This window comes from Sorex fumeus, unplaced genomic scaffold (assembly GCF_029834395.1).
Source record: "Sorex fumeus unplaced genomic scaffold, SorFum_2.1 ptg000021l, whole genome shotgun sequence".
In the NCBI taxonomy this organism is placed as follows: Eukaryota; Metazoa; Chordata; class Mammalia; order Eulipotyphla; family Soricidae; genus Sorex; species Sorex fumeus.
The window spans coordinates 5,812,777-5,839,284 of NW_026606078.1; the positions used below are offsets into that span (position 1 = coordinate 5,812,777).

Consider the following 26,508-nt stretch of genomic DNA (forward strand, 5'->3'; position numbering starts at 1 on the left):
GCGGAAATCATCAGAGGTTTGGAAGGAGTCTCAGAGCCTTTGAAGCAACCACGTGGGCCTCAGTGGCCCCTCCTAATGGGCAGCTTGGGAGGCGAGGTTTGCATTCAGGAGAGACTGCATTCAGACATGTCATCCCAGACCCAGCCTTGCCCAGAGGTGGTGTCTTGAGCATCCTGCCTGAAGGTGGTCTGGGCGCCCTGCCTGGAGGTGGTGTCCTCCTCCACTCACTGCTGAGGATACCACCCGCCTCCTTTATAGAGCAGCTGAACCAAGTGGGAAATCCTGGGAGGCTCCCCCCCTCCCCCTCCAGAATACAAATTCTACAACCTGGAGCGCCTAGACTGCCTGCTGCTGAGAGCCCATATTATGTCCAGATGGCTGTGCTTTCTAAGTATTTCTTACTTCAAAATGCTGCCAATATCCCACGATGACAATCCACGATATCCACAAATGACATTATACCTAAAGAGAAGTAGAAAGTTGTGCAAAATGAAAAAAAAAAACCTTTTTTTTTGGACTGGTAGTGACAAAATCCAACTTTTTATTGAAGAATAACATACACAGAAAGGCGCAGCTTGTCAATTAAGGTTTCCACAGACTGAACACACCCAGGGAACCAGCCACCAGAAGAACTAGGAGCCCCCAAAGCTCCCTTCCTGACCCCTCGCCCCCATCCCTTCCTTAGTTGACACCCAGACTCGCCACACCCACAGGACAGTCCCATAGCAGACATGTGACAACAGCTGTAGAGGTCCCTTCTGAGCTGTGGCATGTAGCTGTGGCCCGTCATCATCGTCGCTGGACAGCCTGCCATGGCATCGGCGGGCACATGCCATCATTTGTTCTGCCACTCAGCATAGCTGTTTGGTGCTTTTGGCTTTGGAGTTGCAGTTTCTATAGACAGTCGATCCATTCCTTTTGATGAAGAGATGCATGACACACTTCTGTTGGGCAAGTACCCATGAATGGAGTTGGCGGGTAAATTATTTTATGGAAAAACAAGGCATATATAGGGTGAGACTCTGGAGGCAGGAGAATGGAGAGAATGAAGGTTTAGGGAGATGAGAGGGGGGCTGGGGGGCAATACAGTTCAGAGAAGCCAAGAAGAGGGGCAGAGAAGAAACATTTGTTCATGATTTGCCATTCAGGAAACTTAAGGTAGACACACCATCCCTGCCAGTCCTACACGCTTCCCCTGCCCAATGCCTCCCCCCACCCCCCATTAACCGTCCAGGAAAGGGGCACAGACCAAGGAAACAGGGAAGGCTTCCCCCTGTCAGCATCCATGGAGGGAGGGGCACTACATCCCATTAGATGGATACGGAAGGGGAAGTGGTCAGGTACTGGAAACACAAAATGACAACTGGCCACTCCCATTTCATGCAGCTTGGATGACAGCGAGGAAGGGGGTAAGGCCTCAGTCACATGTCAGCACACCTCAGTGCATGTGTGCAGGTGCTGACTTGCGTCAGAGGGCAGTGGGATTACCAACCCCAACTACTATCAGAAGGGAGAAAACTCACCACAAGCCCTAGGTTGGGGAAGAAGAGGTGTAGCAATGGACCAAAACACATGTCATGGAGGGCTGTAAGGAACAGGAGAGCTGAAGGATGAGAGAAAGGAGGGGGAAAGGCCAGGCTGCATAGGGAGGGGTAGGGAAAGCCAAACCCGAGGGGGCAAAATTTGGCAGAAGGCAGGAGGGATATATTTTTCTCTTTTCTTTTTCTTTTTGGGTTGCACACGGCGATGCTCAGGGGTTACTCCTGGCGGTGCTTGGAAGACCATCTGGGATGCCAGACATCGAATCCGGGTCGTTTATATGCAAGGCAAATGCCCTACCCGCTGTACTATCACTCTGGCCCTAAGAAATATATTTTTCTTGCCCTGCTTTTGCTGGTCTCCATGCTGCCCCACTTTCTCAGCTCCTGTCCTGTACTTTCATGGCTTGTGCTCTGCCAGGCTGGCTAATGGTGTTGACACAGACAGCAGAATAAAGAGATCCTGGTCATCAAACCAAAGGGAGAAGGTTCTGAAGTATGATGATCACAAACAGTACAGATTCTGCTGTAGCTCAAGTGCACAGCTTCCTAACAACACTGCTATTGTGGGTGCATTAATGAAACCAAGACTGTGTTTCAACAAAAGGAACAAAGAATAAAAATGCACTAAAAGCATTCGCAAGGGAAGCAAGTCATTAATTGACCTGAAAGTTCTGCTTGCCTCCTTCTAAGCCATTTTGCATTATCCCTCCAAATGAACCATGTTATCTTTGAAGTCAAAATTCCTCCCTATAGTCTCCTGTGGCATTTAGTGCATTTATTTGTTCTAATGGTAATCAGAGCTTTCATCATGGCAGTGCCTCTCTCTGTCAGAAAGAGGCAGGAGTAGACAGAAAGGCAGGAGTAATTACCATCATCCCCAATTTGCAGGTTTGAGCATTTCAAGCACACAATGGCTTGCCCTGTATTACCCAGCAAGCCTATATTACCCAGCAAGCTGCTGGCAGAGGCATGGAGAGGGGCCGTCTCCAAACAAACAGAAGAAAACTTAGACAAAGGGTTCTCTGCCCCCATGATTTATTCACTTCTTCCATCCTGGGTGGTATGCATTGGTTTTAGAGGGGGCCTGCAAATGTGTTTAGAAAAGCTAGAGCTATCTAGCCTTCTGGGGAAGCATCTTCCTAGCACCTTCTACCAGAAGCTGAAACAATATGGGCCCATCATGCCCTGTGCTGGTGCAGAAGAGAAATGTGCTCAGATGGCCCCAGCCCTGAGAACTGGGCACATGGACTTCAGGGTCTTCCTAACTACAAACACGAAATCCTGGGGTTCAGAGAGGGCGCGGGGGGTCAGCTTGCCTGCACTCAAGTCCCAGATTTCCTACTTACTCATTACACTCTTTGGGTAACAAACACACAAAAAAAGGCCGTGCCTCAGTTTCCCTCTCTTTAAAACAGATACTGGCACTGATTTAATGTTGGAGGATTAAGCAGATACAGATCAATGTTCAGAGTTGTGAATGGCACAAAGTGAGAGGACTATTCTGACTTATTCCTCTGGAGCAGCAGCAACACCCCATAAGCCCCCCCCCCCACTCCCCCCTCAGTTGTAGGCAACTCAGGGAACTGCCAAGGGAAGAGCCAGCGGGAGGGAGCAGGTACTGGAGGCATCTGGGAGCAGGAAGGGTGCAGGAAAGCAGCTGTGTGAGGGCCAGTCTTCTATGCTATCCACGGCATCAGCACGGTAGAAGCCTCCAAAGGGGTCACTGGCAACCCATGGAAAATGCTCTATCGAGATCTGAACCATGGGACCCCCAAATCCCAGGAATTCCTACTTTAAGCACACCAGGCTTGGATTTTGTTTGTACTTTCCTTTTGAAAAAGGATGCTGGAGAAAGCAGGAATCAGTGGACTTCCGGAACTTTCTCCAAAAAGAGCCATGAAAATTTTACCTCAACATTTCAGTCAGTCGGAATTTTCTCAACTGACATGGAATTATTGTGAACGGGTGAATTCCTAGGTACGAGTTATATTTTTGATGATGTCTCCATTGAAATATAACTCAGATGCTTTGAAATCTACCTGTGGGGGTAGGGGTGGGGTTGATGTTGAAATATTACAAGCCCTTTAAATCCATACTCAGGGTTACTTGGCACATTTGTTATCTGACTACAAAGATGTTTATTTATTTATTTATTTTCTAGGAATGAAAATAACATGAAAGAAGATAAAGTGAAATCAAAGGCCACGAGGAAAACCCAAAAGAGGGGGAGCCCGGCCTAGCAGTCTTGGGGATGGGGCCGGGAGGGAGGGGACCGGGGCTGCTGCCGGGAGCAGGGAGCATGCGTAGTCGCTACCAGGGATTCTACGGACTGGAGAGGAGGCGGTCCGGTGGCTGAGGGTGTCAGAGGATGGTACAGAAGAACTTCTTCTCACGGAAGGGGTTTTCTGACGCAGGCACTGGTATGATGAGAGGGTCTTCCCGCATATGCGCTTCACAATACGCCAGGAGGTCCGCGGCTGCCTGGGAGACCTGTGGGGACACAGCACCGGGGCACCAGGTCAAAGGGTGCAGGGCTGGGAGGGAGACAGTGCAGCTCACAGCTCGCTGTGCACACACAGGACCATTCCCAGCAATTGGCTGGTGAGGAAAAAGGGTGCTAGATCAATGTCTAAAGAGGAATAAGAGGAGCGATATAGCACAGCGGGTAGGGCGTTTGCCTTGCACGCGGCGGACCCGGGTTGGATTCCCAGCATCCCATATGGTCCCCTGAGCACCGCCAGGAGTAACTCCTGAGTGCATGATGCATGAGCCAGGAGTAACCCCTGTGCATCGCCGGGTGTGACACCCCTTCCCACCCCCAAAAAAGAGGAATAAAAGGTCCAGACAGCCTTGCTCCACTCTCAATCAGTGATGAGTGGGTGTTTCAGACCAGTTTTCTCCCCGGTATTCTGCTCAAACATTTCCAGATGAATAAAGCTGGCCAACTGAAGTGTATTCATCATAATACAGCCAGCGATTGTATTCACCATCATCATAATAGTTACTATTATTAGTTCTATATTGTTTTTGGTTTTGGGTCACATTCAGAGGTGCTGGGGGTCGAACAGAACAAAGGATCAAAGCCAGGGTCCCATCACACAAAGCATGCACTCCAGTCCCTTGAACCATTTTCCTGGCCTTTATTTTTTAATTTTTATTAGTGAGACACCATGAGGTAGGTACAGTTGTAGACTTACAATTTTTTTTGCTTGGGTTTCAATTATATAATGATCAAATACCCATCCCTCCACCAGTGCCCATTTCCCACCACCATGGATCCCAGTATCCCTCCCACCCCCCATCCCCCCCCATCCCACCCTGCCTCTGTGGCAGGGCATTCCCTTTTGTTCTCTCTCTCCTTTTGGGTGTTGTGGTTTGCAAAAGAAGCATTGAGTGGCAATCATGCCTAAACTAAATTTTAAAGTATGCACATTCTACCTTGAAACAATTACTCCTATCAGAGCAGAGGTAACTCCTGGTTAGAAAGCTCCTTCTTCCCTACTTCCTCCCAGGCCTATCTGAAGACTGTGACACATGGCCATTGTGCATGGAACTGTCTGCCTAGCCAATGCCAGCAGCTCCTGAGGAGGTGGAGTTGGGTGGGGGAGGGCGGGGTACAGAGAAGCATTCACTCAAAGGCAGATGAAGTTTGCAGTTCACTCCACTCTGGGTCTGTGTCATGTGCTTGGCAAAGGCAAGGCCTCGGCATTAACTCATCCTGCCAATTAGGCTGTTCCGCCTGCAAGTGCTTATTAGCGGCTATAAGCAGGGCTAAGTATATATCAATCAAATGAAATACTTTTAGTGTTTTCAATGCCTAAATCTTCTCTAGAATGATAAAATCATTCCACAAATGAATGGGGGGAGAGGAAATGTTTAAATCTTCCAGTGCCTATAAGTCACACATATAGGATTCTTTAATTAGTGAGACACCATGAGGTACAGTTGTAGACTTACAAATTTTTGTGCTTGGGTTTCAATTACACAATGATTAAATACCCATCCCTCCACCAGTGCCCATTTCCCACCACCACGAATCCCAGTATCCCTCCCACCCCCCACACGCCCATCATCCACAGGATTTTTTTTTTAAAATAGGAGTCCCTCTAAGTGTGTTGGTGTGGGTCTAATGGTTCAGCGCTCAAGGCCAGCGGTGCTCAGAGACACGGGGGTGATGTTGCGGAGCTGGGGGTGGAAGAAAGAAGAAATGCAGTGGAGGGATGGAATTCAGGGTAACTCACATGGTACTCTGAGCTTGAGAAAGCTCCCCTGCCTTCCTCTCTAAGTTTTTCTAATTGGCCCAGCTACCAAAATTTTACAGCAATTCTGATTTCCAGTCCAGAATCACTTGGTTCAATCCAACAAATAATTTCAGTATGCACTGTAACACTGTAGCACTGTCCTGTTGTTCATAGATTTGCTCAAGCAGGTACCAGTAATGTCTCCATTGTGAGACTTGTTGTTACTGTGTTTGGTATATCGAATAAATCACAGGGAGCTTGCTAGAATCTGCCATGTGGGCGGGATACTCTTGGTAGCTTGCTGGGCTCTTCAAGAGAGATGGAGGAATCGAACCAGGGTCAGCTGTGTGCAAGGCAAACACCCTACCTGCTGTGCTATCGCTTGGTCCAATTTCAGTATCGGGATATATATGAATTTTGGCCCCAAAACAACTAGTATTTGAGCAGATGAATGAATCTGAATTATGACAAGCTCCCGGAAGAAAACAAGGCAGAGTCTTCTGCTCCCGTGCCTGGCTGTCCTCACCGGGACTCCTTGGAGGAGGGCAGACTGAATTTCCCTCTCCGCCCTGAGCAGAGCCCCAACTGCTGAAGACCTCCGGGACCCAGCCAAAGCCATGCTGAGACCACTCTCCACACGCTTAGACGAGGAACCGGCAGAGGAACCCAGGTGTGTGGGACCCGGGGCTGAGATCTCCAAGCCTGCTCGGTTCGAGACTGGGCCTCCTCCACCCAGCTCCCCCACCTTCCAGTAGCTAGACAGTTACACCCACCAACTGCCGTGTAACCCCATCAACGGCCAGGATCCAGACTCTAAAACCAAGCTCCAGGCATTCGCGGCTGCGCAACCTCTTATTCTCTAGTTCTCACTCTCAGAGAACCCGGCAGGGTACTGAGAATATCATACCCGCCTATATGCCTGACTAGGAACACCTGTAAAGGTGATTAGAGGCTGCCCCAAAAGCTTCCATCCCTCTCGGAGATCCCAGCAAGCTACCGAGAGTATCCTGCCCACACAGCAGAGCTGACAAGCTAACCATGGCATCCTCGATATGTCAAAAACAGTAACAATGAATGGTCCTCATTCCCCTGATCATGAAGGAGCCCCCAATATGTCACTGGGCTACACTAGCACGTGACAGGGATGAATGGAGACGTTACTGGGCCCGCTCGAGTGAATCGATGAACAACGGGGTGATAGCGATGACAAACTCTAAAGTTTTTTGGTACGTGGGATGGGGGAGAGAGGGGTGCTAGTGAGCATCAAAGGTCCAGTTTCCTTTCATCCCCCGTGCTGTGCAATCAAGTAACTCAACTATCCTCATTTGTAATAAGTGAAAGAACCAGATATCTCTAAGGCCCCTTTTATGGACAGTCTATAAATCTACCTTCTATAGCACTGCGGCCAGTATTTTTTATATAGTTCTAATTTTATTTATTTATTTAGTTTCTGGGGGCTACACTTGGTGGTTCTCAGGGCTCACTCTTGGTGGTGCTTGAGTCACCATGTGGGGTGTCAGAAATCAAGCTCAGGTTAGCCGTGTGCAAGGACTGGCCACGTGCAACATAAATGCCCTACCTGCTGTACCATGCCACCTCCCTCAGTTTACCTTCCAACAATATAATCCTTCTGACCCAAAGTTGTCTTGCCTAGCCACAAGTGTGTGTGTGTGTATGTGTGTGTGTGGGGGTGGTGGTGCAGAAGGCAGTTAGGCTAGAGAAGGAACCACTATGACAATAATAGTTGGAAATGATCACTGTTTTTTGTTTTTGTTTTTTGGGTCACACCCAGCGATACACAGAGGTCACTCCTGGTTCATGCACTCAGGAATTACTCCTGGCCGTGCTTGGGGGACCATATGGGATGCTGGGAATCAAACCCGGGTCGCGCCGCGTGCAACGCAAACGCCCCACCCGCTGTGCTATCACTCCAGCCCTGGAAATGATCACTCTGGACAGGAACTGATGCTAAAATGTTGAAAGTAGGTAAAGGGATATTCATGATAACCTTTTAGCATCTGTATTGCAAACCATAATGTCCAAAAGGAAAAAGACAGAGAGAGAAACAGACAGACAGACAGAGAGACAGAGACAGCGACAGAGAGAGCGAGCGAGGGAGGGAGGAAAGGAGGGATGGATGGAGGGAGGGAGGGAGGGAGGGAGGGAAGAAGAGAAGAAAAAAGCCTGCTATAGAGGTAAGCCTGGGTGGATGGTGGGTGGGAGGGAAACTGGGGACACTGGTGGTGGGAAATGTAAACTGGGACAAGTACTGGAACATTGTATGACTGGAGCCCAACCATGAATGACTTTGTAACTGTGATTCAATTAAAATATTAAACAAAACACTCTCCACTGTAGCACTGTCCTCCCATTGTTCATCGACTTGCTCGAACGAGCACCAGTAATATCTCCATTGTGAGACTTGTTGTTACTGTTTTTGGCATATCAAAAACGCCACGAGGAGCTTGCCAGGCTCTGCTGTGTGGGCGTGATACTCTTGGTAGCTTGCTATGCTCTCTGAGAGGGACAGAGGAACCGAATGTGTGTCGGCCATGTGCAAGGTGAACGCCCTACCCGCTATGCTATTGCTCAGTCCTAAACAAAACAAAACAAAACAAACTCCAAAGCTGTCTTGCTAAATTATGACTGCTTCCTTTTTCTTTTTCTCTTTTGTGGTGCTAGGGATCAAACCCAGAGCCTCACACCAGCAGGGTAAATGCTCTGCAACCATTAGTCAGATGCCTGTCTTCTCATCAGTTGTTTGTCTACATTCATGGAGGTAACTTCAGAGAATATAATTTTATGACAGCTACCCAAGGGGTTCTTCACTGTGGGCGGTGGCTGTCAACCTGCATATCTAGCCAAGACTTCGGAGGAGGTGCAGAAAGTAGGGCTTGGGGAGACCCTCTGTTGGAGAGGGCGACTGGGTTGATCTGCCTCTCTCACGGCGCATGTCTACATCATCCTAATAACTATGTCTGGTCTTGCTGGTTCCAAGGAGGCTCTTAGGACTTTGGTAGCACCTCCATGGTGATAATGCAATCAATGCCACAATTTTTCTTTCAAGAAAAATCAGCTCTTCATAAATGGCCTCTGTAGTTATTGGTGTTGCTTTACAATCACATACGTTTTCGCTTGGACAGAATAAGACTCCTCTGGATTGCAGAGTCCTCTCTAGGCTACAAAGGCAATGAAGCTGGTAACCAGGTAAAGTAATCAGCATCCATTTCAAACATGCTGTCCTGGATGGTTCCATGCACCATTCATTTTCCAGGTGCAGTTAAATTATTGGAGAGAAAAAAACACACTAAGCACTGTAAAAGTGGAACTATGACATTGTAAATCATCCCACAACCAAAGAACTAAGGCTGGGGCAGAGATATGGCTCAGTGGCAGAGAAAGAATTGAAAAGGGCTGGAGGGGCAAGAGTGAGTAGGTAATTTTCCTTGCATGTGGCTGACCCAGGTTCAATCCTAGCGTTCCATATAGTCCCATGAGCACTGTCAGGAGTAACCCCTGAGCACTGCTGGATATGTACCAACCCCTAAAAAAATAATAAAGGGAGTTGGAGATGTTGTTCAGTGGTAGAATGTGTGAGTACCAGCACTGCATATATATACTATATATAAATATATATAAAAATATATATATATATGTATATACTGTAGCACTGTGGGCTGGAGCAATAGCACAGCAGGTATGGCGTGTGCCTTGCAAGCGGCCAACATGGCCGACCCGAGTTCGATTCCTCCACCCCTCTTGGAGAGGCTGGCAAGCTACCGAGAATATCTCGCCCGCATGGCAAAGCCTGGCAAGCTACTCGTGATGTATTCCATATGCCAAACACAGTAACAAGTGTCACAGTGGAGACGTCACTGGGCCCGCTCGGGCAAATTGATGAACAACGGGAGAACAGTGACAGTGACTGTAGCACTGTAGCACTATCCTCCTGCTGTTTATCGATTTGCTTGAGCAGGCACCAGTAACGTCTCCATTGTGAGACTTGTTGTTACTGGTTTTGGCATATTGAATACACCACGGGGAACCTGCCAGGCTCTGCTGTGTGAGTGGGATACTCTCGGTAACTTGCTGGGCTCTCCAAGAGGGACAGAGGAATTGAACCCGGGTCAGCTGTGTGCAAGGCAAATGCCCTATCCTCTGTGCTATTGCTACAGCATATATATTTTTTTTTTTAAAGGAAGAGAATTTTCCATGTTAGCCAGGAATTCCCTTATTTTACATAGTATCCAAAGTCCCTTTGTTTCTGAATAGTTAACATTTTTGACAAACTCCTTAAGTTTGCAGTGCGTTCTGAAATAAACATGTGAATGATCCTTCTACATAAAAAGTGCGATCCAGAAACTGTAGTATAAAGACAGTAATTAAACTAAACCTGTTCTTCTTCCGGCTGAGTGAGGGAGTTTTCTAGTTTGATTTTTTATGGTTGTTTTATATGCATATAAAACAGTGCCATCTCATACAACACCTGCCATCTTTGGAACCTAGAGCAGACGGTTTGCTTTGAAAGTTGACATTTTATTCTGACTGGAGGTTGAAAACTCCCTTTCTCTTTGTTTTCGCATCAAGTATAAGTCAGCATTACCAAAAGGTCTTGGTTGGGAAACGCTCAGAAGCAAGCAGGCCTGCCTCCTCTCCGAAGTATTGAGTTGTTGAGTTCCAAACATAACAGATGTTGAAAAGAATCGGCAGCCTGGGAACAACTCTGGAATTTTACCATTACATTTCAGAGTAAAAGAGGTGATTAAAAAAGCCCAAGTTAGCACATAATCCCGTTAGCTGCACTATAATTACAAGCTTCAATGGGGTGGGGGTGGGGGAGATGTTGCAATTACTCCAGTCACATTTTAAGACAAGATGACATAATTACTATTCTGGCTGAGACACCCACTGCCTTTATCCTTTGGAACTAAAGGAGAGAGACTCACACCTATTTCTCAGCAATCCTGTCCGTCTATTTAACAATACAACATGGAATCAGTTACAAGCATTTTGTGTGTGTGGGGGCAGGGGGAGGGAGGTGCGTGGGGTGGGGGCGGGCACACCCGCAACATTCAGGGCTTACTCCTGGCTCTGCACTCAGGAATTACTCTAGGAAGTGCTCGGGGGAAAGTATGGGATGCTGAGGATTGAACCTGGGTCAGCTGCATGCAAGGCAAGGGCCCTACCCACTGTATTATCTTTCTGGCAGCATACAAGCATTTTTGATGGTGCTGCTGGTCCTTCATGATGAATAAACACAGTAGGATTCTCGTGGAGAGAGTGGCCAGGTTGCATTCGATGTGATGGTCTCCTTTACCAGGTCTGATTTGGTCTACACAGAGAAGGCATCCAGTAGTTGGCGTAACTCCTAGAGCTCTCTGCCTCACTCTAGACACTGCTCTAATGTGAAGGGTGCCTCCTTGTGAATGTTTTCTTTTCACACTGGGAAGTGTTAACACAGTTCCTCAGGGCAATCCCTAGATAATTCCACAGGATACTGCCATGGACTGAAGGGACCCCCTAAAAATTCCTATGTATGAGTTGAAATATCCAGCTATTTCTGAAAGTGGGTCTTTGGGAGGAAATCAGAACATGAATGGGATTAATGTCCTTATCAAAGAGCTATGAGGAAAGGGGTGGGGATCTCTCCCTGCTGTGTGACATTGTGGCAAGGAGGGGTCCTCTGTCAACCTGCGGGAGCTCTCTTCAAAATTTGACATACTGGTAGCCTGACCTGGGGTTTCCTGGTCCCCAGATCTGTTAAATAATAAGCTGCTGTTGTTTCAGCCACTTATTTTATGTTTAGAATAAACAACAGAAACGCATTCTGTCATAGCAGCATGCACTTCCAAGACATATGGCTTCCAGTAAACCCAGCCATACAGATCAATGCAGGCAATTCTGTTATTGGCTAATGGTCCCTATCTTTTGGACCCCCTGGTGAGTCTCATCCCCCCGCCCCCAAATTTCTGGTGCCACACCGGTGGTGTTCAGGGCTTACTACTGGCTCTGCTGACTCTTGGCAGTGCTTGGGGGGACAGAATCAGGGTCAACTAATTCAAGGCAAGCACCGTAACTTTTGTACCTTCTCTCTGACCCCACCTGAGAGAGGGCAAAATTACATCTGGGGGACCCAGAGGTGAAGGAAGGTATGTTTGACTAAATGGACATTATAACAAGAGTCCCGCTGGGAGTTCTGACATCAACAATCCACAGTAGTAGACTCACTGTGGGTAGCATAAAGGTGGTGGGGTTTGAAACTCATCCAGAACCACTGGGCCTAATACTAGTTTTAGCTGTGATACAAGTATTACTTTTCCAGATGGCAATGAGTAATGCTAGAGCCATTAAGAGAAGACCTTTGAACTAAATCCTAGAAGATAAGAGCTGGTAAAGGAAATAAGAGCTCTTAGAAGGAAGTGCTAGATAAATCTGACCTGGTAAAGGAAAGCACTGCATAGATTACAATCTGAATATTATAGGCTTATAGGATAACATATCAAACCTGGATTGGCCATGTGCAAGGCAAACACCCTACCCACTGTACTATCTCACCCTCCCCACCTTTTCTTCCTCAAATGCCCCTCTTATCTTCTTGTTCTACCATCAGTTCTACTCTGAGATTTAATACAAAAATGTTCTTTTATCAGCTCTGTAATTATTCATCGCTGTCTTTCTTTGACCCTATTTCTAAATTTGATTATAAAAAGTTAGCAAGTTTACCTTTAGTATTTGGTGATCGAAACCAATGAGTCACTCAAGAGGTTTCTGAGACTTAGAAGGGAAAGATGAACATGACAAGTAGGCTCTACTCCAAACAGAGCGTGGAGGGCCCATGGCCTCGCTCAGTATATTCCAGACTCTATCCCCTGGTTGAGCCCCACTCTGCTCCTGAGCTGTGTCTGGCCAGGTCAAACCAACACCCCAGCACCTTGGGTCCCTTCCTGAAAAGGAAGAACAGCACTGGCTTGTGGTTAGATACTGTAATGGAGGCTGTGGGCCACAAGACATACTCTTTCATTATTCATCGGGCCACTCTCTGGTGGGGCAGAAAGAACGTCTGAGAAACAGACATGAAGAAAGTTCTCAGAAATTATCAGGGCCATTACATTCACTGAGTGCCCCTAACCACAGCAGCACCTGGAAGCCCAAGAGTTCCCACCCCCCTCTTTTTCTGTTAGCTTTTGGGCCACACCTCGTGACAGAGGGCTTACTCCTGGCTCTGTGCTCAGGGATCACTCCTGGCAGACTCTGGTGACCATATGGGATGCCAGGGATTGAACCCGGGTCAGCCATGTGCAAGGCAAATGCCCTACCTGCTGTACCATCTTTCCAGTGCCCCCCTTTTCCTTTTTCAAATGCACCCTTTATCTTCTACCATCGTGATCTACTCTGGGACTTAATGCAAAGATCTTCTTTTATCGGCTCTAGAATTACTCATTGCAATCCACCTTTCTTAGACTCTATTTCTAAATTTGATTACAAAAAGTTATCTGACTATGGGGGTGGGGGTGAAGTTATCTGATTCACTAGAGCTCTGGGCAAATGCCCTACCCTATGTACTATCACTTTGACCACTTTATTTAACATTTCAAAAATAATTTTATTTATTTACTGATTTATTATTTTGGGGGAGGGCTTTGTGCCACACTGGTGTAAGGCTTAGGGATCAGTCCTAGAAATGCTTGGGGAGATGTAATGTAGTGCCAGGAATCAAACCAGGGTCAACTGTGTACAAGGCCAGCGTCTTAGCCTCTATCCTATCTCTCCAGCTGTGCTACACTGAACTTTTTGCATTTTTTGGAATATATTTATGTTGCCTGGGATATAAATGACCACTGGGATGGGTAAAGAGTTCTTTGTTATTTTACAATATTTAGAGAATTTTAGGCTGGCATGCTCTGAGTTGAGATGCAGTGTTGTCCAGATGGTATCTCAACTCTGCATAATTTCAATAGCAAAGCTTGTGGTGTAGGTTGGTATCACCACTATATCACATAACTCTGGGACTAGGGTTTTGTGTCCATGAGTGTGGTACTTGTGGCACCAATACCTTAGGGCTAGTTTAAATACCAGACATATACTGAATCGGTGTACATGTGCTAAGTGACTGCTTTTTCATTGCATATTTGATGGAGTCTTTCTGTCTTTGTGTTTAAGTAACTCCAGCAGTACAGGTATCTCAGGCTTGGTCACTTTCCATTATATTCTTCCTGGGACTATGAGGAGTTATTTGAATCCAAATCTTCCTTTATTTAATGAACCCTTTCACAACAGATCCTTAAGAACATTTTTTTAAATCCATTTATTCTCTCTGCCAGAAACATTAATATCCAAAGTAAAAGTAAAGTAAAGGTAAAGGCCCTCCCGTTGATCATCGATTTGCTCGAGCGGGCCCAGTAACGTCTCCATTGGAGACTTCGTTGTTACTGTGTTTGGCATATCGAATACGTCACGGGGAGCTTGCCAGGCTCTGCTGTGTGGGCGAGATACTCTCGGTAGCTTGCCGGGCTCTCCGAGAGGGGCGGAGGAATCGAACTTGGGTCGGCCATGTTGGCTGCGTGCAAGGCAAACGCCCTACCGCTGTGCTAAATGTGGGAATATCATTAGTCTTACTTCGATTGCCTTCTCTCTAAATGATTTGCATGGACTCTTCACCTTTTCCTTTTTGCTTTCTGGGTGATTTTAAGCCTGTCATTAATATTTTGTTTCGAAACACCCCTCAGATCATTATTATGATTATTGTTGTTTTGGTCTTTGGGCCACACCTGGCAGTGCTCAGGGCTTCCTCTTGGCGGGGCCAGGGCTTATGGAGGACCGTGTCAGCTGCATGCAAAGCAAGTGCCCTACTCACTGTACCATTTCTTCAGTCTCAAATTCTTTTCTTAATTCTTCTACCCTCTCTCCCCCTCATTTAAAGAAATCTCTTCTGAGACTCACAAATAAATCGAGAAGAGAGCAACATGCTGCAGAGATGCCTCCAGACCCTGCCCAGGCTGAACCTCATATCTGGACCAGCTCAGAATGGGGCAGGTAAAGGGGCTCACCTGCACCAGCAGAGCCTTAGCAGTCGAAAAACCCCAGAACTCAATCACCACCTTGCTCACAGTCAAGCTCCAAAGGCTCGGACCATGAATGAATCTGCTGAAAAAACTCAGGTACGTGTGTTTTGTGACCGAAATCTCTAGGCTCACAGAGTCAGGAATGAGCGATCTCACCGCATCTTCCTGTTCTTCTGGGAACCCGGCAGTCCCGCCCATGAACAGCCTCTGGCACCATATAAGCTCATTAATGCCCATGATCCAGAGTCTCACAAATCTTGGAAGAGATCAACAAGCTGCAGAGATGCCTCTGGACCCCAAAGTCGCCATCTAGTTAAAAACTTAACTCCAGCTGTATCAACCTATTTAAAATTTTAGAATTCCTGGCGTGCCCGACCACATGACATCTCATATTCTATGCTGTATCAGGAGTAGCACACCACATTGGATGGGCTGTAAAGAAGAAGGCAACTGATCCCAATTAAAAAATATATATATATACACACAAATACACAAGGCTCAACGTGTTAAGTAAATCTCTTACACAAAGGCATAATGGCTCCAGGCTGAGATACAACAATTTTCACATACTTCTTCTTAAGGAAACTTTTTCGGATGATTTTTAGAGGATTATTCATAAGAAGCAATACAAAATAAATTATTTAGGCCTGCTTTTGGGACATGCTTGGTAGTGTTTGGGAAAATTCAAAATATTGGTGGTGAGAAGATGTAATGTTGGTGGGATTGGTGTTGGAATATTGAATATAATAAATTATTGTAAACAACTCTATAAAAATATTTTTTAAAAATAGAAATATCTCCTTTGAGTTCTTGTTTATTTCACACTTTTAAAAAGACTATAAGTTACCTAAAGTTTAACAATGAATTATTTATTCATTTATTTTGGTTTCTGATCCATGGACAGTGATGCTCAGGGGTCACTCCTGACTCTGCACTCAGCAATTTCTCCAGGCAGTGCCATGGGATGCTAGGGATCAAACCCATGAGTGCTCAATTAGACTTCTATGTGCTATTACTTGTTCCCTGATTTTTGAGACCAAGTATTTACAATGGTCAAATATTTCCCTCTCTTTTCGTCTTAGAAGTATCTCATGTGCATTTTCTGTAAGAACTCTGGGGAGATATTCCTGGACCCCTCTCCTTGCTGGCTGAAGCCATGTGGGAATGCTCTTTCCAGTGTGGGCTGGCGCACCTGCACTGGGTTCTCTGAGTAGGTCTGAGAGCAGTGTCCTGGGAAGTCATACCCAGATAGGCTGTTCTATAGCACATTTCTCCCAAGGTGTCTCATACCTCCCCGAACAATACGTCTACTCCAGAGTGGGAGGACTGGACTATTTAGATAATTCCCACTTTGAAGTACGTAATTTTCTCTATCAACTGTGATTTTATGGATAATCAGTATGACATAAAATATGAATGTATATTATATGAGCAAATAATAACAATATGCACATATATATGCAAATATACATGTATATATGTGTGTGTCTCTCTCTCTCTATATATATATACGAGGAAAATGTTCCAGGTAAAGAAAATATGTGAAAAGGCAAAGGAACATGCTATAGCATGACATACTTGTGAAATTGCTGGAAAGAGTATGTGTATAAATATGTGGAAGTGAGTACAAGGAATGAGGCTGGAGGAGTACTGATAATCCCCCAAAATAATGAGTGGCTGAATTATACCTTCTGTGCCATTTTAAAGAGCTCATACTGCAGAGTTTTAAGTACAGTACAGTAATATTTTAGAAATACTTCCTCTTCCCTTCTTTATTGTCGTTAACATGACAGGGGTCTTGGGATGCACACACATGACTGCTTTGTTTATACTCTAATTGCATGCTTGCATACAAGCTCACCTGGAGTTGTTCTCTTTTAGTTACGCAGGGACTTTTTCCTATTAGAATAACTTAGAGAAAGAGAATGAAGGGGTCTGAGGAAGACTAGAAAAGGCAGGTCAACCACAAAATCTGTTGCTGGCTAGGCAATAAAATGACTACAAGGATGGAGGTGAGGGAATAGATTTCAGAAATGTTCAGGGAACAAAATTATTAGGGTTTGATTATGTTAGAAAAATCAGGGATCTGAGCAATAGTACACCTGGTAGGATGTTTGCCTAGCATGCGGCTGACCCGGGTTCAATTCCCAGCATCCCTTATAGTCTCCCGAGCACCATAAAGAGTAATTTCTGAGTGCAGAGCCAGGAGGAACCCCTGAGCATTGCCAGGTGTGACCCTCCTTCAAAAAAAAATCCCAACAGATAACATCAGTGTATGTCAGATATGGGATGAAAGGGCTATTGGTTTGAGAGACTGGGTGATAAAGGTCTAGTCAAAGAAGATATAAAATACAATTTAAAAAAAAATCAATCAGTTTTAGGAGGGCAGAGGTAGGGTACTTTCTTTGAATGCAATCAACTTGTATTTCTTCCCCATCTAGTCCCCTGAGCCCTCCAGGAGTGATCCCTGAGTTCAGAGTCAAGAGTAAGCTCAGAGCATCGAAGGGTGTGAATCCGCCCTCTGCCATTTTTTTAATTTCTAAAAAAAAATTTCAGTTTTAGAGTTATTTAACATTTGGATTTGGGAGGATTAATTAGTAGCCACTTGGGTAAAGAGACAAAAAGCTCACAGAATTGAGCTGGAGATACAGATTATAAGAAAGGCATGGGAATAAATTAATTTACCCAGGAAGAAGCTCAAGGAGTGAAAAAGAAACAGGCTCAGGGCTGAACACTGGAGTCCACTAGCACAACAAGGCAAATGGTCAGGCTTGGAGAAGGCTCAAAGGGTTGGAGCATAGGTTTTGCTTGCAGGAGCCCTGGGTTCAATTCCCAGAATCACATGGACCCCAGTACCACCACGAGAGATCCAAAAAGTGGAATAAGAACAAAACATAACAAACAAAAAAACAGACCTAGACAGAATAACAAGTGATCAGAGATAAACACAGAAATACCCTGCACTAGTAAAGAGCTGCTTAAATGTCGGAGAACAAAATCAGAGTCACCACATTTTCCATCAGGAGGGAGGAATTTCAGGTTGTTAAGTATGGATTGGTTTATACTGTGAAGGAATAGAACTGTGGCATTGTCCTCCCATTGTTCATCGATTTGCTAGAGTGGGCACCAGTAATGTCTCCATTGTGAGACTTGTTGTTACTGTCTTTGGCATAACGAATATGCTGCAGGGAGCTTTCCAGGCTCTGCTGTGCAGCAGGATACTCTTGGTAGCTTGCCGGGCTCTCTAAGAGGGATGGAGGAATTGAACCCAGGTCGGCTGCGTGCAAGGCAAACACCCTACCTGCTGTGCTATCGCTCCAGACCCCACAGTCTTGGAATAATTCTTATCTTGTGTCTTCACAAAATGACATAGTAGATTATGATGGAGCCGAGCTAAATGCAACAAAAATGAAATAATGAAAGAACCAGAAACACTATTGTCTAATTTCAGCATAGAAGGTTAATATGTTAAAACAAAAGAGTCTATAAGGAAATACTGATAGTTTTGCCTTATAAAAATGTCAAATACCAAAAAAGTTCAGTATTACAATAAAAAAATTGTGCCCAGGTTAGGAACAGGCCAACAAGATTCACAATACAAGAAATCAGCTGACACACAATGAGTCAATGAAATAAATATGAAAATAATGAGGAACCAGCAATCAAAAAAACAGTATGATGGGCTGAGAACTGACTATGATTGTGCTGTAAGGGAGAGACTGGACTACGCTGGGTAGGAGAGAAAAATAAACTAATTGCTGACTAGCCTAGGTCCTGGTTCCTGTTTCTCCATTCCTCAGTCCTTCATCCATCCATCGTCCGGCCTGGGGAGGTGGTTCTCGGCCACCAAATGCTCAAGTCCCCCACATGTCCACACCTCCTGTTCTTTGGAAAATCACACTCACTATAGTGTTTTAAAAGATATAATGTTATGGAAAGTATCATGCTAAGCGAAATGAGTCAGAAAGAGAGGGATAGACATAGAAAGATTGCATTCATCTGGGGGATATAAAGTAACAAAATAGGAGATTAATACCCAAGAATAGCTGAGATCAGCACCAGGAGGATTACTCCGTAGCTTAGTGGACAATTGGGCATTCTAGAGGAAAGGGCAGCTCAGATAGAGAAGGGAACACCAAATAAAGGGTGTTTGGTGGTCCCTCCCAGGAGGGAGGGGAGATGCATGTCGAAAGTGGACTATGGACTGAACATGTTTGCCACTCAATGCCTCTTTTGCAGACCACAACACCCAAAAGGAGAGAGAGAACACAGGGGATTGCCCTGCCACAGAGGCAGGGGGGGATGGGGGGATGGGGGTGGGGGGGACATTATCCATGGTGGTGGAAAATGGGCACTGGTGGAGGGATAGGTATCTGATCATTGTATAATTGAAACCTAAGCACAAAAATTGTAAATCTACAACTGTACCTCATGGTGTTTCACTAATAAAAAAAAAAGATATAATGTTGAAGATAATTGAAAATGATGGGAATGTTCAAGGATGAAATACCATTTAAACAAATTACTGTAGACCAGAGGATGGGAAACAAAATATAAAAAGTGACATTTCAGGAGAACACTACTAACCGAGACAAATCAGGCTGTAAAACAAAATATATATTATAATCACACCTTCATAAAGAGAAATTCAAAGAAATTAAAAAACATATATAGTGGCTACAGGACCTGAGTGACAGTACAGTGGGTAGGGCACTTGCCTTTCATGTAGCTGACTTGGGTTCAATCTCTATGACTCCATATGGTCCTGTGAGCACACCAGGAGTGATTCCTGAGATCAGAGCCAGAAGTAAGCCCTGATCACCGCCAATTTTGCCCAAATTATAGTGGTTATAGATCATTTAAGTTTTCTTGTTTGTGCTTTTCTATACTTTCCAAACAATTTTAAAATAAATGAGTAATGTTATTTTTCATAACAAGAATTGAAGCTCTCAAATAAAGATACCTATTTTCTCACATTTCTGCTAAAAGCTACAAAATATTCCACTTTTCTCTACACAGCTTTAAGTGTACTGCAGCTTAGGGCTTTATTTAATGCTGTATTGATGGCCTGAAAAAAATGTAAAGGGAGTATATGTAAAACCATATTTTGAACAACACTTAGAGTTCATTTTCATAAATGCCCTGGCATTTCTGAACCAATATACTTCTTTGTTCACCTATTCTCTTTTAATACCAAATTATAAAGCTCAGTGGCAAAGAGTGTGAATAATTCATTCCTCCCTTGAAGTACTTTCCATTTTTCAAAGTTTTCTCAAGATCTGCTTCACTTTGGCATAGAAGGATTTTGAACAACTTAATCTCTTGTCTTATGAAATACTTTTCTACACTAGTGTTCTTTCTAAATGCTCATTTTCTGCTACTTTATTTTTTCTTTTTAAGCGAATCTCCTAGACTTTTGTTTGTTTGTATGTGTGTGTCAATTCAGTCATACTCAGGGCTTACACCTAGCTCTGTGCTCAGGGATCATTTCTGGTGGTCTTTGGGGGTCTTATGTGGTGTTGTGGATAGAACCCAGGTTGACTGCATGTAAGGTTGACTGCCTTACCCACTGTACTATCTCTCCAGTTCCTAAGCTTTGACTTTTAGCACCTTGATCTGCTGACTTCTTTTTAAGTATAACAGATTTTATTTGGACGTTATTGAAGGGAAGGAGGAAGAGAAAGTGGGAGAGAGTGGAGAGTAACATGCTTAAGAGAGAACCAGGCTTCTCCAAGGGTGGAGAGAGCCCTACACGCAACTCAGCATTAGACATGAAAGCATGAAAGTACACATCTCGGGGCTGGAGCAATAGCACAGCGGGTAAGGAGTTTGCCTTGCACATGGCCAACCTGGGTTCGATTCCCAGCATCCCATATAGTCCCCCGAGCACTACCAGGAGTAATTCCTGAATGCATGAGCCAGGAATAATCCCTGTGCAATGCTGGGTGTGACCCAAAAAGCAAAAAAAAAAAAAAAGTATACATCTCAAGAGAGGAGATTTGGGCAACACAAGTTCTCAGGCACCACATGTGCTCGGCCACATGGGCACAAGCGGCACATGGGCTCGGGCAGCATATGTGCTGCTGACATTCTTTTCTGCCTTCCTCTTTTCAATAGTCCACAGAATGCAGGTGGATGGAGAAGGAGTGGGTGTGCCAATAATCAACAAATCGGGTTGTGAAACACTCATATCAGTCCTGCGGCAGTCCTTTCAGGGGCTCTTGACCTGTCATATAGATGCTGAAGCTGTGTGTCACAGGCTGGGGTGCAAAGGAGGAAGAGACTAGACACAATGTGGCCAATTTTCCTCAGTAAGAGTTTCCTGCTCCCTGGTGGACAGGACCTCCATCCCATCCAGTTCTCCCCCCACCCCCTACCCCGGAATGGCCCAATGCCCCTTTCCTCTGGGTCAGACCCTGGGTATACCACAGAGCACCCAAGGAAGAGACAGGTCCCCAAAGCCTGGCTGGGAGTTGTGTCCTGGTTGCACAGACTCTCTCTGCAGCTGGCTCTCGACTGCACAGACTGGATCCAAGGACTCTCTCCGAGACTCTGCTCTGCTCGTCTCTGCCACAGTTGCTCCATGAGTTTTCCCTACTTGCCCACCAACATCTTATCCAATAGAATCCCGCCCCGCCCCAACACCCACACCCACATGAGCCTCCAATGTCAAGAAAAAGAGCAGTGTTCGGGGTGGCATTGTCCCATCCCCACCCCACTCTCCGAACCAAAATAGTTACCAAAAATAGTCATCTTTCAAACACTCTTAATCTTTTTGAAAAGAATTAGAGCATTATTCTTGGGCTTGTTACTCTGGGGGAGATCACAGAAGTCTATGTTGGAATTTCCTAGTGCTAAGGAAAAAACATTTACCTTTATTTAAAGGGGCTGGAGTGATAGCACAGTGGTAGGGCGTTTGCCTTGTGCACAGCCAGCCCGGCCGAGCCGGGTTCGATTCCTCCGCCCCTCTTGGAGATCCTGGCAAGCTACCGAGAGTATTCAATATGCCAAACACAGTAGCAAAAAGTCTCGCAATGGAGATATTACTGGGCCCGCTCAAGCAAATTGATGAACAACGGGAGGACAGTACTAAAAAAGCAGTTAATACAGCTTGTCAACGAGGAGCTCCTACCTTTGTTGTAAAATTTTTGTTCCATGTGTGTCCAGATAGGATAGAGAAGAGCCCATGGACAGTGGGCTGCGGGTGGGCTGTAATTTGGGGAGGGGTGCGTGGGGAGAAATGCTCAGTAGATACTAAATGAGTGAAGGAAAGGCAAAGGGATGGCACTGAGGCTGTCGGAGGTCTCTGAGCCAAACAAATGTGGGTCTGAGTGCTGGCTGTCAACCATGTGGTACAGACCCGCATTTAATGTCTCCTGGAAAGAAAGTCTGTGCAGGGAGGCACTGGAGCTTTGGTACAACTGATGTTCGAGGGAGATGAACAAGATCTAGAGACAAGAGTGGACAGGTGTCCACTTCCCCTCTCTGAAATGCTGAACCTTTCTGCATCCACACTATTATTTTTCTTGGCAGCCCAAACACATGCTCACTGCAAGGGTTTTGCCTCTGCTTACCCGCTTATAGACTTCCCTTTGCACTTGAGAGTTGCAAATACTCCCTTTTGCCCCTGCCTTGCTTCAAAACACTCATCCAAACCCCGGGGAACCATGGAGCTTGGGGGAGGGCTCCATGCTTGCTGTGAGCTAAATATTTCATACCCGTTCCTGGTTCATGCCCAAGCACTGCACCCGCCCAGCTGTCTTCTGGGTCCCATGTCTTTCTCCACCTGGGAGCAAGCTCTAGGAACTAGTAATTGCAATGATTTCTTCCCTGGAGTGACCAGCAGCTTCCCTCCAGTCTCCTCAATGCCTTCTCTGCGTTTTTACCTTTGTGATACCACTCTTAGCCTGACCTGCCCTTCCTGAGATCCCGGCATCCCCACCACCATTCACACAATGGTTCAGTGACTTCTACAAATGGCTCCTTGTCACGACCTATGTGGTTTCCCTCTGTCCTTTGCTGTCCAGGGTGCACTGCCCTTTCTCCTCCCCAGCACTGACCTCTCACCTACCAAGAGGTGGCTCTTCCCTTAGGAGACTCTGCTCTTTCCTTCCATGCCAGTGGCCTTGATATTTCATTCCTGCCACTGTTTTTATTGTCCAGTTATTTGACATCAGTATACAGCTTTGCTTGGTTTGATTTGGTTCTCGGGGGCTACACCCAAGGGTGCTCAGGACTTACTCCTGCTCTGGGCTCAGGGATTAGTCTTGGCAGTACTCAGGGGACAATACGGGGTGCCTGGGATTGAACCTGGGTTGCTGAATGCATGGAAAGTGTCTTCTGCCACTGTACTATCTCTCTGGGTCCTTTTTAAAAATTATTATTATTTTTAAATGATGGTGAATATTTTCTTTTTGTTTGTTTGCTTTTGGGCTACACCTGGTGATGCTCTGAGGTTACTCCTAGGTCTGAATTCAAAAATTACTCCGGGTGGATCTTGGGTGACAACATGGGATATCGGGAATTAAAATGGGGTTGGCCACATGCAAGGCAAATAAGGATCTGTACTACTCCAACCCCTTATTATTATTATTTTTTTAACTGAGAATTATACCAGGTAGATTTGCTCCCCAAAGTCACACTATTCTCTGCAGCAAGACTCTTTGAGTATCAGATCACAAACATGGCTTCAATCAAACAAACATAGGGACAAGAAACATTAAGTATTGGCTTAGAAGCCCTGTGCATCGCTGGCTTAGGGGTGAGATGACGAAATGGTACAGCACTATCGGGGAGGAGTATGGAGCTTGTTCAAATAGTCAAACACTAAATTACTATAGAATCCAGCAACCCCACTTCAGGGGACAAACCCTTAAAATTAAAAACAGTCAAGAACAGAGCTATGGGGCTGGAGTGATAACACAGTGGGGTAGGGCGTTTGCCTTGCATGCAGCTGACCCAGGTTTGATTCCCAGCACCCCATATGGTCCCCGAAGCACTGCCAGGAGTAATTCCCGAGTGCAAAGCCAGGAGTAACCCCTGTGCATTGCCGGGTATGACCCAGAAAGCAAACAAAATCAAAATAAAAATTTAAAAAAATTAAAAGAGCAGAGCTATTAGATTGGAGAGCCTTGATATTAAATTCCTGATAGGGTTCCTCCTCTATTATAGAGCCTGTGACCCTGAATTGCATTTCACGGCCGCCTTTCCTGGTGCACCTGCAGACCAGGTGGCTTCGATCTGTTCAGCTCTCCCAGCCTGAAGGAATCTGGGCTCATCTGCAAAGTAGACCCAGTGGGTGGTGGCTGGCACTGTCTTTCCTCTTCCCCCAGGAGCAGCTGACAAACATGGGGGCACAGCTCAGCACTTCTTTCCGACAGTGCCCCTGTCAAAGCAGCCCGTGTTGTCTTACTGGCTGGGGCAGGACAACTGATGGAGCTCATCGTTCAACTCTCTTTCTCATATATTGGCCTGACAATGGAGCTCAACAGAGCCAAGATGAATATGAGTCTATTTTTGGCAACACCTCATGGAATTCCTGCACTGTGCTTTCTGTATCCTCAGGATACAAAGTGTATCTTCTGGCACAAGCAGAACTCTAAAGGCAACACTCGCATTGTGCAGCTGCCCAGGCCTGGCCAGGTGGCCGTGAACTCTTACTAGGAAGGCTGTGGGAGGTGGGGGAGTGGCCTGGACTCGGGGAGGCTGACTGTGCCACTTACCTTCACCCGATCCATGCATGCTTCCATCTTCAGCTGCTCCACAGCCTTCCTGGCTTGGGAGATGCTTGTGGTGCTGTTGTTGGACATACCCTCCTTCATCCTGCTGCCCCTGAAACAACCGAAATGAAAGGTTGGAAGGCTTGCTTTTTTTTTTTTTCCTTTTTGGGTCATACCTTGCAATGCACAGGGGTTACTCCTGGCTCTGCACTCAGGAATTACCCCGGTGGTTCTCAGGGGACCATATGGGATGCTGGGAACTGAACCCGGGTCGACCGCATGCAAGGTAAACGCCCTACCCACTGTGCTATTGCTCCAGCCCTGGAAGGGTTGCTTTTTCAGCGTCCATCAGGAGGTTGGCAAGGGAAGGGAAGGCAGAATGTTTCCCAGTTTTTTCTCCTTGCCCATTACCCCTCTGTCTAAACCTAAATGCACTGGGGGACAAACTGCTGGAAGAAGAGAAAGAAAGGCTTCCTCATTCTTTGGCTTGTGTTTGGAAAGACTAAGTCAACCCTGAGGAATGGTGTACAGGTCAACTGCTGACCTGAGGTTACTGTACTCCTCACCCACTGTACGTTAAAACCCTGGCATTAGCCCAGTGCTTGGCTAGTAATAAATCCTTTCAGATACATCTGTTCATTCCTTGCCCTAGTGGCCATAACAGTGGCAGAACAATCTTAATTTTAGTTCTGTAAGAAAACAAAGTATAAGCCCGGAGAATCACGCCAAGGGCCAAAGATCCCACAGCCAAAAGGTGTGAATCCAGAACCGAAACTCAAAGCTCGGAAGCTCCACTAAGGGTTCCTCCTCCCGTCTTGCCTGGCATCCCCCCAGCAAGCTTCAGTTTCAAAACACGTGTTTCCCATGAAGAAAGCTGCTTTTATCAGCAATTTTCATTTGATGTCATTCCAGAAAGCAGATAGACTTGACTATGGAAGTTTGTTTTTAAACAGCAGCAAGACACACATCTCCTAACTGCACATTTAATTTTCTAGAAAATAAATTATCCTTCACCTGGTGTATAAGATGGCAGTGGGCGGGGAAGAGATGGTTTTGATCTAATTCCTCCACAGTTACCCACGCAACAGTGGATACTGCAGTTACTCAGCCTCCGAGAAATGGCTAGCCAGTGCTTCGTCATTGCAGGTCTGTGAGTTAGGCGCGATGTTGCAGGAGACAAAGTCCAAGGGAGAGTGAGGGCCTGCTCAGGGGCTGGCCTGCCCCGCCACGACCTTTGCTTTCATCTCCAGGCTGAATATGATGGGAGGCATTTGGGGGTGTGTAAGACTGTAAGTGTTGGGGGTCAGGCTGGATACAAGACCGTTCATTCCTCAGTGTTGTGTTGAGTGCGGACAGTGTAGAGGGTTTCTGGCTGAATGGATCTCACAGGCCTTTTACGCAGCCTCCCTTTAATGACTGCGCTCCCGGAAGTATGCTGGCCGAGCGCTGCAGCGTCTCCCTGGAGAATGCCACAAAGGCAGCTATGGGGTGAATTTAGCCCCTCAGTCCACAGGGCTAGATCGGTGCTGAGGCTGGGCTGGCCTGAGATGCTGCTGAGGTGTTGGTGGAAGCTCCCCTTTCTCACACTGACTAGCGAACAAGAATGATTAACTCTCACACTGACTAGTGAACAAGGGCGATTAACTTGATGTTATGATTTTTCTCCTTGTAATAGTTGTTTCTTTGTTATGATGACTAGGATATCTCCCCCCACCCTTCACACACACACACACACACTCACACTCTCTCTCTCTCTCTCTCTCTCACATTCACGCGTGCATGCTCACATACACACACACACATACACACACAAGCTCAGTGTGGGCCATGCATGAGTACTCTGTTAGCTGTGTGTTCAGGCCCATTCTGGTTTAGTGCTTGCGGGGGTCACTGTTGTACCCACATAGGCACTCGCCAGGGGCTGCACTTCCCGGGCATGACGCTC

General features: G+C 46.0%; 1 protein-coding gene across 2 annotated transcripts in view; it reads right to left on the reverse strand.

The window, feature by feature from the left end:
* Window positions 1-3,770: 3,770 nt before the first annotated feature.
* Window positions 3,771-26,508, reverse strand: part of GNG4 (G protein subunit gamma 4) — a 62,535-nt gene continuing 39,797 nt past the window's right edge. For both annotated transcript variants that reach the window (XM_056113623.1, XM_056113622.1), the window contains exons 3-4: window positions 24,567-24,675; window positions 3,771-4,031 (exon numbers count right to left, since the gene is read on the reverse strand). In XM_056113623.1, coding sequence (XP_055969598.1) covers window positions 3,903-4,031; window positions 24,567-24,665 — 228 coding nt within the window. In that variant the 5' untranslated portion in view covers window positions 24,666-24,675 and the 3' untranslated portion in view covers window positions 3,771-3,902. The remainder of the gene's footprint in view (window positions 4,032-24,566; window positions 24,676-26,508) is intronic.